The sequence below is a fragment of the Pectinophora gossypiella genome, chromosome 13, assembly GCF_024362695.1.
Source record: "Pectinophora gossypiella chromosome 13, ilPecGoss1.1, whole genome shotgun sequence".
Classification (NCBI taxonomy): Eukaryota; Metazoa; Arthropoda; class Insecta; order Lepidoptera; family Gelechiidae; genus Pectinophora; species Pectinophora gossypiella.
The window spans coordinates 14709367-14721936 of NC_065416.1; the positions used below are offsets into that span (position 1 = coordinate 14709367).

Here is a 12570-nt window from a genome sequence, read left to right on the forward strand (position 1 = left end):
CACTTACTAGCTTTGGGGCCGAACCTTCTATGGTACCAGCACAGGCGGCGACCACTAGAAGACGACCGGGAGCGGTTACTTCTGTCCTGAGAAGTCGGTCTTGACCGTGATCGTGCAGCCGCGGAGGTAAGGGCATCAACCTTCTGAGTTAACTGGTCGATGCATCGCATGATTTTCTCCACGTCGAACGCAGGAGCGCTAGCAGCGTGTACGGCAGGCATGGGGTGACTTACCTCAAGGATGTTGTCTGCAATCTCTGCAATTTTATCTACAGGTAAGTCCTTCTGCGCGGCGAGTATCACTTGTATATTGTTAGGCAAGCGTCGCATCCACAGCTCCCGTATTATGCCATCATCAGAAACGGTTTTGCCAGCCAAAGAACGCAAGTCACGGAGGAACTGCGAAGGTTTGCGATCACCTAGTTGCTCCTCGCTGAGTAGTTGCCTGACACGCTGTTCCCTCGAACACGACAACCGCTTAATTAATTCTGTTTTAAGAAAATTGTACCTGTCCTCTTTAGGCGGGTTAACGATGATGTCCTCCACCACGTCAGATACCCTAGAGTCCAAAATAGCAAGTACATGGCTGTACTTGGTCCTGTCCTGCGTGATACCGGCGACGTCGAACTGTGCCTCTGCCTGGCCAAACCATACACTAGGCTTGTTTACCCAGAATGGTGGAAGTTTGACAGAGACAGCTGCAGTGACTTGTGCCTGTGATGTGGATGGGCCTTGTAATTGTGCCAGCTGCTTTTGCAGCTCCACAAGCTGCTCCTTCAACTCGTCCTGCGATGCCATAGTCAGGAGAAAAATACACAAGACAAAAGGGTAATATAAAAAGAGAGAGAAAAGGAAACCAGGGAAAATAAACCACACACACAGAGAGAGAGAGAGAGACAACAAACCAACACCGATAATAAAATAAAAAATATAAAAAATGTAAAAAAAATGTAAAAGGAAACTGACTCTGCTGCAGTCACACACACTATATATGATTAATAAAAATAAGCACAAATAATAGTTAAAATAAGACCATAACCATACCAAACAAAATTCAAATGAGCAATTAAATTCAATTTACTTAAGTAGTTGTTACAATGAATTCAATTAAGGTAAGTATGAAATTCTAGCAGTTTAAATGATTAGAGAGAATATGAAACTATAACAATGTTTATAAGATGTAAAATGAAATGTAACTTGTATACAGTGAATCTATTTTTAGAAATGTAAACAGTTTTGCTATCTTCAATGCTTTGTTATTGTATTATGAGGCCCTTAGAATACCAATGAGACAACTGAAGTCTTAGGTACCTTTTAAGATGTTCACTTATAAGTACTTAATTAAAATTATTATAGCTAAATGTAACACACAAGGTTTATCTTAGTTACCTGGATAGTAAATTAATATTTTTAAAAGGTATTACATGCACAAACCTGTATCACAACACTTAATAGATAGCTAATTAATAATAAGGAATGTAGTAGGTTAAATGTTTATGTTTTAGATCGGCGTAGAAATTAGTTGTAGTTAGAATAGTATATTGTCCAAGTAGTTGTAGTTTTAGTTATTGTAGATAGTTAGGTAATTCACTCCACATGCAGGTATCCTTCTTCCAGGAGTCCTCAGTACTTCTCAGCTATGTGTAACTTGCTGCAGGCAAAAACATACATGCTATCCACCACCAAATTGAAGTCCACTGCCAGGTAAGTAGGTATGTACTTTCAGTAAAACACCACAGCCCTGATGCGGTAGATATTTTCGCAGGTAGGTAGGTATCGCTTAGTTTCAGATGCAGTAGATGAGTGCTGTAAGGAGATCGTGTGCACTGATCGTCTTTGAAGTACGGGAAACGGAGTATTTACGGTCGGCAAGGGTAGATAGGATGTCTTCGCATCTGATCAGTCTCGCGGTGCTTGAATGGGTATAGCTCTTCAAGGACAGTGTCGAATCAGCCTCGCGTCGATGACTTTGAGTACGTAAGCCGCCTGGCGACTGCTCGCGGAGAAATTTGAGACTTGCCTTGAGCCGAAGAGTAGGTTATTGTGTATGTAGAACGTCGTCTGGGGTCACCAATTTGGGGATGGTTAGCGGTGCTAGCCCGCTGAATCCCTCTTTGCTTTTTAGATATACTTTGTCTCGTTCAATAGGATACGTTCCAATCACAACACAAAATTTTACATCCAAAACGTTTATTGCACCTCTCACAGTCCACCATTAAATTGAACTACTGAACTAAGTACTTAATCAATTATTCATCCACCGTAAATAACGCACAAACTTTTTCCGCTTCGTACTTCGTACTGTGTCAAAACTCTTGTCTCTCCCGACTCCCGTGTGTGTGCGGGAGCGCGGGCGGGGAACGACCGCTGATTGGCTGACGGTTGGCGGCAGTTTTCCAGCCGCCACAATATAATAACATAACATAAAATATTATAATTTCATTCTTATGAAATAAAAACATAACATTTATGGTACGCAAGCCCCACCGTTGCGTTTTAAGCCTCCCCTCGTTGAATGGAAGGGGTACAGTCATCAGCTAACATGTACCCACTTTAGAACCCTGTCTTATTAACATATTTGACATGTGATGAGCATTACAGTCCAATTTGTCAAAGAAGTTATTATGACATGGTACTAAAGTGTGACGGTAGAGAAACTTCTAGAATAGATATTTTTTATTATTTAACCCGATTAATAACCGAACCTGGGATCTGTCCGTCAATCGATTGTAGCTGCTTAATTCTATCGTATTAAAAAAATTAAGAAGTATATAATTGTGCCAGCAAATGAGTAGGTATTTAGTATTTTGATAAGTGTTAGAGCTAAGGTTGTACTAGCTTAGAGAAACGCTAGCTTAGTGTCCGGCACTTTATGTGGACGAGAGTCAAGACTGGAGGGGGTATGGGGTGTAGCTGGATAGTGCCCTAACATTAGTATACACTTGCCCTAACTGCGCCCTTATAAGTCTGTAAGTATATTGTGTTATAACACAACTCGGACAATCTATACAATCATTTTGTAAAGAAAACAGTCCGCAGGCTCTATGAGCGCTCGCGTGAATCAAACCGCTATTATATTTTTTTGTTACAAATTACATTATTCGCCTACTAGGTCAATGGCCAATTAACATCAAGGAGAAACTTGTTGAATGTCAAATTTCGCAAATTATGGCTGAAGGGAGGAAAAAAGACACTCAAGAATTTATTATATTCAGTAGCTCTTGCTAACTATCAGAGCTCCGCCGCTCCCAGCGTAAACCTACCTACGGCTACGTTATGCAGGGTCTTAATAAAGTAGACACGTCTTAGGCTACCTGTCCACCGGAGCGGAGCGAAGCAACGGAGCGGTTAACATTGGTTAATATGTCTCCGTTTCTCCGCTTCACTCCGGTCCGGTGGACAGGCAGCCTTATGCTTGCTTTTGCTTGCATATTACTACTATCAAGCTATATCTCACACCCCCAAGTGCTCAGGTGAATGGTTCGAGATAACACTTATTGTGCCTATAATATACATCGTATGTTAGGGCCTGCGCGAGATGTTTGCGGTAGACATACAAAATATACATCGGTGAAATATGTAGTGGGCTTTATTTCCGTTTTACTACTACATAGAGCGGTTACCTAAATTGTCCCTTAGGAACACGGTAAGTACTTATTACAGAATCACTAACATCATATATTCTAACACAAATCTTATTTGCACAAAACAGAAAATACTGCATGCAATCCAAGCCAAACGTAGGTATGTAGGTACATGCTTAGTGCTTCCTTGTGCATATAAGATTGTGGTGTAACCGACTTAAAACTGAGATAGTTTCCACTAACACAGTTGGCTCGAGCATTAAAGACGGCGATACGGCTCGGTGAGGCGTGGTTACTCAGTTCATCTTGCGATGGATGTACCTCTGACGACCCCAATTGGGATGTAGTTGTGAACTTATATTTACATTTAAAAAAACACTTAAAATTCCTTACGTAATTTCGACAGTTTACTTAGTTGTCACTACAGTAAGATTTGAAGCATGTTCATTTAATTATAAATTACTTAATATTCGCACGCTATTATGGTTGAGTGGTGGACTTTTTTGTTACATTGGTGCTAATTCCTGCAGACTCCATCTAATTTTATTTTAAGGTATACCTGTCATTATCTCATCCGTTGAAAAAGAAAGGGACGGGTATGACTTAAAATAAAATTAGAAGGTGTCTGTAGGAATCGGGGCCATTATATTATTTAACCCTTTCACAAGCAGACACCATGGGTCATCGGTGATTCATAATAGATAGTATGACACCTTGGAATCGGAACGTCACTAGACGTTCTGTCCTTGAAAGTGTTAAGATATTTTGTACCACTCTACAGCGAATAAATGTTATTTCATTTCAGTGTATACTCAAAATCTATTTATTCCGATATTCAAAGTACCGTTTACACTCATTAGAATAATTATGTTTACCGCAAACAACTTAGCTATGTAAACATACTTAGATATGCCATAATTTAACGCTAGTTCATAAGTATGGCTCTAGGATCGCTTTGGGAATATGTTTTGTTTCACACAAGCATGAGTAGTTGGTTTGAAACTAGTCTTCACTACATACATTTTAATATCCTTTAGGTCCAAAACGTCTACTTCCCAAAAGGACCACTGTCCCAAATCGTCCACTTCCCAAAACGGCAACTCCCAAAATGACCACTCTCCCAAATCGTCCACTTTACCAAAACGTCTACTTCCCGAAAGGACAACTCCCAAAATGTCTACTTCCCACATCGACTACTTTCTAAAAATTTGAGAATATGCAAATTTTTGGAAAGCAGTAGTGTCTAGAAATGTAGGTTTTAAGGGTGTATTTTTTTTTAACCGGTTTTTTCTCAAATCGACCACATATTTGCAATAGGAATTGCCTTTGAAATACATAGTTGTTTTCACCACAGTTTTTAGGACTGATTTATTGCGTAAAACTAGATCCCTACCAATATTATAAATGCTAAAGTAAATCTGTCTGTCTGTCTGTCGCTCTTTCACGCGAAAACGACTGAACGGATTAAAATGAAATTTGGTACACATACAGTTTAGAGCCTGAGAAAGGACATAGGCTACTTTTTAATGCGGAAAACGGATTGAAAGAGGGATGAAAGTTTGTATGGAAGTATCGTCATTTTTTAAGCTAGAAGCTTGAAATTAATTATTTATGCTTTTGGTTAGTTATAAAAGAAAGATCTTTGTGTGTATGGGAGAAAGGTTAAAAAATGCTTAATTTTATTATTTTTAAATGAGGTTACAGTATAAGTAGCTCAGTTAAATAATAAATTGATATTAATTCCTCGATTATTAGTTTATGATTTGGTTTGATATTTTAGGAAAATACGATCAGTTTCGAAAATTTAAACAAAATTTAAAATTACAACAGAAATACGCCGTGAAATGTCCGCCTGGAAAATTCAACAGAAAACTACCTACGAAAGATTTGAACCATCCAAGAATAGTGAAAAGTTCGCCCGCAAAATTCAATATTTGACACGACCATCAACGACGTCTGCCCTCACGCGTCTGCCGCGTTCCGGTTGCTTACTCGGGTATCTCCCCCCCCCCTCCCTCCGCGCCTCGCCACCGCTGTCGCCGCCCCACAAACGCCGCCGCGGCCGCGACGTTTCTTGGTTGCCACTACCGCGAGCTATAAATTTCAAGCCTCTAACTCGCTTCCCGTTCCCAGGAAAATTTTTAACTTTGCATTCACTAAGGTATATAATATATGCATGTCAAATTTCAAGCATCTAACTTATGCAGTTTAGATTTTTTCATACATTTTTTTTTACCCGCCAATTCCCATTTTTCAAAATACAGCCATAACTAAAATTTATATTTACTAAGGTATGCATGCATGCTTTTATTCGTAGCATGCATGCTAGATTGAAAACATCTATCTTACGCGGTTTAGATTTTATCATACAAATGTTTTTTCCCGCTAACTCCCGTTCCCGTGGGAATTTTGCAATATCCAGTTGCAACTAAGCTTTAAGTTAACTATGGTACCTGCATGCCAAATTTCAAGCGTCTAACTTAAGCGATTTAGAATTTTTATACAAAAGGGTTTTCCCGCTAATTCCTGTTCCCGTGGGAATTTCGGGAGTTACTTTAGCATTTATAATATTGGTAGGGATCTAGTTTTACGCAATAAATCAGTCCTAAAAACTGTGGTGAAAACAACTATGTATTTCAAAGGCAATTCCTATTGCAAATATGTGGTCGATTTGAGAAAAAACCGGTTAAAAAAAATACACCCTTAAAACCTACATTTCTAGACACTACTGCTTTCCAAAAATTTGCATATTCTCAAATTTTTAGAAAGTAGTCGATGTGGGAAGTAGACATTTTGGGAGTTGTCCTTTCGGGAAGTAGACGTTTTGGGAAAGTGGACGATTTGGGAGAGTGGTCATTTTGGGAGTTGCCGTTTTGGGAAGTGGACGATTTGGGACAGTGGTCCTTTTGGGAAGTAGACGTTTTGGACCTAAAGATAACATCAATATACCATCGAAAATCAACGAAAATGTTAGTCGCAATAGAAGCATGAAAACGAATTTAGTTTCGTGTTTATCAATGGATAGACCTTGTGTGTATTGACATGATTTGATGTGCAATTATGAGATGAAAGAATTAAATCACATAATGCGATCTCTATCGTCACTACATAGTATAAAACAAAGTCGCTTTTTCTGTCCCTGTATAGGGATATACGCTTAAATCTTTAAAACTACGCCGTTGCGTAGTTTCATCAAAATCCGTTGATTTTGATGTGGTTTTTTTAAATAGATAGAGTGATTCAAGAGGAAGGTTTATATATGTATAATAACATCCATTAAATAGTGGAGAATTAGCGTTATTTTTGAGGTTTTTAATGTGATTACATAATTTAATTTTTTCCTCAGCACCCGAGCGAAGCCGGGGCGGGTCGCTAGTTTGATATATGACTTATATGTCACATAATCGTAGTCCAAAGTCTACTGGACGTATCACTGTGTGTGTCAACAAAGTCGACGGTTAGTTTCCTAGGTCAAAGATAAATTATAAAATTGCGATTACTAAATAAATACTGATCTAAAGGTGACAAAAACCGTTTTCTTATTTATGAACTTTAATAAAAAAGAATGTAATAAAAAGTGCGACATTTTGACACCTTTTTCTATGACGTCACAGGTTGCTTTTTCATACAAATTCCATAGTAATAGCGTGTTTTGACGTTTAGTAAAAAGCAACTGATTTGACTAGTTGGAAACTACCCTATTGAAACGGTCTCTATGGTCCAAATAAAATACCCTGCGTGGATCATATATCCAGCTTAAGCTCCCCTAACCAAGTCTCTGCCGCATCCGACACACAATCCCACCTGGGAACCGCTGCAGAGGGCACTCAAAAGATACAAGATATTGTATCTTTTGTACAAAATCAGGAAATTCTTTCACAAAATCATTCAAAATAAATATATATATATATATATATATATATTAGCAGACATAACGTACAATACTGACAACGCTCAATAGAGATCGCGTTATGTGAATTAGCTTTCTACTTATAAGTGAATTAAATATACAATCCGTTATCCCGAACTTAGATGACGAACTTAAGACAGACTTTGCACCTTCAAAGAAAAAGAAAGAATGAAAAAAAGAGAAAGAAATCCCGCTGCCTTTAATTTTATGACTTGTGTCATTTTAGTCCGAAATCCGCGGGAAAAAAGGAAATAACATCTAACCGAATCAATAAACGCAAGCTTTTATGTGAATTCATGTTAGTCTGTCTCTTAATTTATTCGCTGTCCTTCTCGCACTTAAGATCTGATAGGTCGCTAAGGTTTCAATTATAGCATAACATTCTTACTTTATATTAAAGTAACTTTAGATGTAAGATCGCCTTTTAAAGCACGTCCATATTCGGGGCAGCTACGTGTTAGGTCGTTTTGCCATTTATTTGTGATTTATATGTTACCTTTGTGGGCAATATTCTCTAAGTATTATTTATATAAGTTGTGTTACTGTATGTTTGTGTAGACGGAAAACTCGCATCTAGTATTATTTTTTTTCATTTATTGTTGTGTGTATTTTAAGGTTCATTTGAAAATCAGCGTGAAATAATAACCTATTTTCTCATTACTCGGGTACGTAATTATTCAAAAATACAATATATTGACTGAGGCATATGCAAAAATAATTGTTACTTGATATTTGGATCACATTATGTATAGAATTATGTTGCTAACTATTAAGCACATTAAGTAATATAGGTAGCAACATATTTTTTGACACAAACAAAGATAAAAGATATATGTATCTCATAATATCTGTTATCCATGAAATGAGACGGTTAAACAAAGGCAAAAGTATTTTTTTTTTTTAAGGTAGCCTGGAAAGTTTCTCATTAAATTGAAAATGTGGTTTTCCGTCTTTACACCGTTTATGAATAATAATATATTAAGCATCATACAGTGATATATCCTTTCTGTGTAGAGCTTTTTCATAATAAAACCTTTGAAATGGTTACATAAAATTGTACAATGCCATAAAAACATGTCTTACGAACGTTTTTTCGTAATTTAAAAGCTTTTTATTCGTAACTTTCTTAACGCCATGAAAGCCATGATATAAAAAGACCAGATATGCTCAAAAATGACAGTTCACATTTCAAGGTTAGCCCAGCTGGCGTCATCCCACCCTGCGTTGCCATTTCGTAAAAAATAAATTACCCACGACCAACGTTTTTATATTTACTTTGCAAGAAAATTTTGAACTTTTAGTAAAAGACTTACAGTTTTAATGATTTTATATATGTGACAAGTAATAGTAATTAAATATATTAGTCAGTAATTCACTTAATCTTCAATAATAAAATATACGTCCTTGGAATGTTGGAACACAGTGGTAACTCATACATCATCAAAGGGCTAGCAATGGCGGCTTGTCATAGGATTGAGCATACCTGGTCTTCTTGTACCATGGTGAAAGCGATATTGTGTTCACTGCTAACTATTAGTCTCTTACATTGTAGATCTGAAATAGTATTAATTACAAAAATACCAGTTTCTAAACACTAGTATTTGCTTTTACAATTTGTGATAATATATTTTTTTTTATCCCAGATACTTGACTACTACGTAGGTATGTTCTATGACTTAGGGTGGTATTAATAAACTAAGACTGCCGTCAAGATCATGTCAATGTGACAGTTCTCATATAAAAACAGAGACTTGAGCATGATCTTGAGGGCAGTCTCAGCAGAGATTCGTTTATTGATACCACCCTTAGGTGACTGTTCATCCGCAAAATGTTACCCTGCTCAAAGAGACGAATCATCCACTAAAGAGAGAAGTACCACAAATCTCACTAATGATAGGCTTTTATTGGTTTAAAAAGAAGGATCCCGACGAATTGGGCACCTCCTCCTTTTTTGAAGTCTGTTAAAAATGGTCGTGTACCTACCGATTAGTATTACTCGCGGATGATATAATTTTATGTAATCCTTTTGCACCATCCCGCACCTAAAGATTATAAAAATATGTGTGCGATAAAGTAACAATTTAATCCCGAGGCGAGGATGAAATATTTTGCGGATAGTCGGTCACCTAAATATATTCTCTGTACGACAGTTTTCAACACAGAAATTGGGAACATGAATACCAAAATATGAACTTTACAATAATGGATGGTATTTGAACAGTCATACAAAACTTGCGTTTCTACGAGCATGTTCGTCGAACACATTGTTCGATAATCTTGCGAACAAAGTTGTAACTTGTAACATAACGTGCAACGTAACATGCCTACTTTGTTTGAAAGTGTTACACGTTTCGTTTTTATAACTGTTTAACAATTCCAACGGAACAAATTATTTCATTGTGTTAACAAAAAGGTTGAATTCCGTTAAATTGAGTGAGACACAGACTGATATTGCTGCTAATTCCGGTAGACACCATCTAATTTTATTTTTCTGTTATTTTCTTAAAAGGAAAGGTACTGGTAATCGACAAGCATAAAATTTATAGACCACACGTCAATTTTAAGCACAAATCTAAAACAACCCTATAAAATGTTTGCATTGGCTAATAACCCGACAGAATTAAGTTAACAGCACACGACAAACGGTTTACATACCAGCGAGATACATTTTTGATTCGCCCGCCCGGGTTATCACTCTTCTCAAAATTAAGAGCTGTCAATCAACCGTCCCTTTCCTTTTCGGCGGATAATAAAGTGACGGATATAACTTAAAGTAAAATTAGGAGGTGTCTGCAGGAATCGGGGCCATTGTGATGGTAATCCAAAAGTTATTAATAATGTAATTATTTTCATAGTATTATTTCGCCGCGCTGCTAAGGAAATGAATGTGAATCTCAACTGAATTCCAAAAATAAGTGCAATAAGTATTGTTTTGTAAAAGATATTGTATTTTTTGTTAAGTATAATGTATTTAAGGCTTTATTGTTTGCATAATAACGAAAAATTTTTGAGATACCTAAATGTCTCATGATATCTTTGATTATTTTGCCAATAATAACATTTTCTAGTTTATTCGTTTGCCGATGCGATGCCCGTTGTAGGTACAATAGCGTTAAACAATTGTTGTAATGTTGGAAATCATTCCCATTAAAATACATTTTACACACAGCCCTTGACTTATATTTTTCTTTAAAAAAAAATTTGGTCTCGTTTGTAACTATTTTATTTATTTTATGAATTTCGTACTAAGTATATCTACAAGGTCCAAAAGTAATCCCGGTCCAAAAGTAGGTCCATTATCTATAGGTCCGTTATCTACGTCTCTACATGCTCGTAGTTAGATCTTGTCCAAATCGGCTTGCAGCGCCTGAGAATTGAAAAAAAGGTTAACTTAGGTAAGTACCTATTGTGCGTCCCTGGTGTTAAATATAAAGAAAACACATGCTTGACTTTTAGAAATGGACTGCATAATTGAAATTAACAAAAAGTAAAAAAAAGCAACACCCCATCGGCATGATGTTAGAAGGAAGATTAAAAAGCGGTGTTGCCATAATATAAATTTTAGTATGTACTACACAGTTTAAAAGATCTTGTTGACATTTTCGACTTTTGGACTCTAAAATCCGGGGTTTTCACGCGTCTGGTCCTGTTTTCCAAACCTTAGAGATGGCAACCCTATACACACCTATATCTTAAAGACAGAAGCCTAAACCCTGTAAGCCTATAGGTGGTATACGTCCTGGGCACATGCCTCCCTTCAATCAATAGAAGGGGGTAAGGTATGGAGTATATAGCACCACGCTGTTCCAGTGCAGGTTGGAGTACATGTGGGTAACAGAGGATCGGTCATTGAATTGCACACTGAATTCCGATCGGAACAACTGGTTGATCCGTTTAGTTGGTCGGAGTGGAAAAAGGGATTGTGGCGAGCCTCGAGCGAAGCCTATGTCCAGCAATGGACGATTACCGGCTGACGATGATGGAATGGTTTCCATGGTTACAAAGAAGGCACACCCCACCATCAGCAGGGTTAACATACGCAATATAAAGTTATCGATCGATTCAATAAATTTTGATGATAAGTTTGTTTTTGTCCCTAACATGCGTGCCACTTGATTTTCGTATTTTGACAGAACGACATGACTTATTTGGGTTTAATTTAAGCACCAATCAACAAAACGACATAATTAGAATAATAAATGCCAAGGAGAGAGAGAGTATGGAAACAATACACCCCGGACACTTCATACAAACAACCTCGTTTTACACAGACACTACACATTGACATTATCGTACACGCGCATCTGTGTGTGTGACGTCTGACACCATACGATTCAAGTCTAAACTATGTTCGGGGGGGTGGGGGGGGTTGAGGTAAACCTAGCTCAGACGCTGGTGGGGAGCGGAGAGTTGCCGTTGTATGCGTAGTATTATTCCTTATTCTATGACCATAACGACTGCTTCCATTCTTCATGCAAGACTAAGATCCTACCTTCATATCCAAGCTGTTCAAAGCTTCCTCCAGGTCCAGCAGGGCTGGGTCATCAGGGTCGAATACCCGGCACTCCTCATCGAAATACTTCGCCATCCTGCGATGCAGCGCCTCATTGTACAACGGTCTCTCGCGTTTGTAGGTGGTAGTAACCGGGGCTGACGTCTCCTGGAAACTGAAGAGGACGTTATAACACAACGCCCTTTGTTTCCCTGGCCACCACTGCTTGGCACTACAAGTCGAGTCATGGGAGATTTTTCTTCCCCATCTTCTTCTTATCGTGTGCGTTGTGAGGTGGAATACCAACCTCATCATCAACCCTGGCGTCAGGGTCACTATTGAGCCGCCAAAGGCCCCTGACATGACTCATGTAACGACTACTTACTTACATCAGTAAGTAGTAACCGGGACCAACGGCTTAACGTGCCTTCCGAAGCACGGATCATCTTAATTTCGGACAATCAGGTGATCAGCCTGTAATGTCCTAACCAAACTAGGGATCACAAAGTGATTTTTGTGACATGTCCCCACCGGGATTTGAACCCGGGGATTCCGGATCTATCCCGTGACAATACTATTCTCTTG

General features: G+C 38.0%; 1 protein-coding gene across 3 annotated transcripts in view; it reads right to left on the minus strand.

Annotated features, from left to right (window-relative positions):
- The window catches only part of LOC126372177 (uncharacterized), a 319771-nt gene that overhangs the window by 301882 nt on the left and 5319 nt on the right, over positions 1-12570 (minus strand). For all 3 annotated transcript variants that reach the window (XM_050017828.1, XM_050017826.1, XM_050017829.1), the window contains exons 4-5: positions 11986-12160; positions 10821-10860 (exon numbers count right to left, since the gene is read on the minus strand). In XM_050017828.1, coding sequence (XP_049873785.1) covers positions 10831-10860; positions 11986-12160 — 205 coding nt within the window. In that variant the 3' untranslated portion in view covers positions 10821-10830. The remainder of the gene's footprint in view (positions 1-10820; positions 10861-11985; positions 12161-12570) is intronic.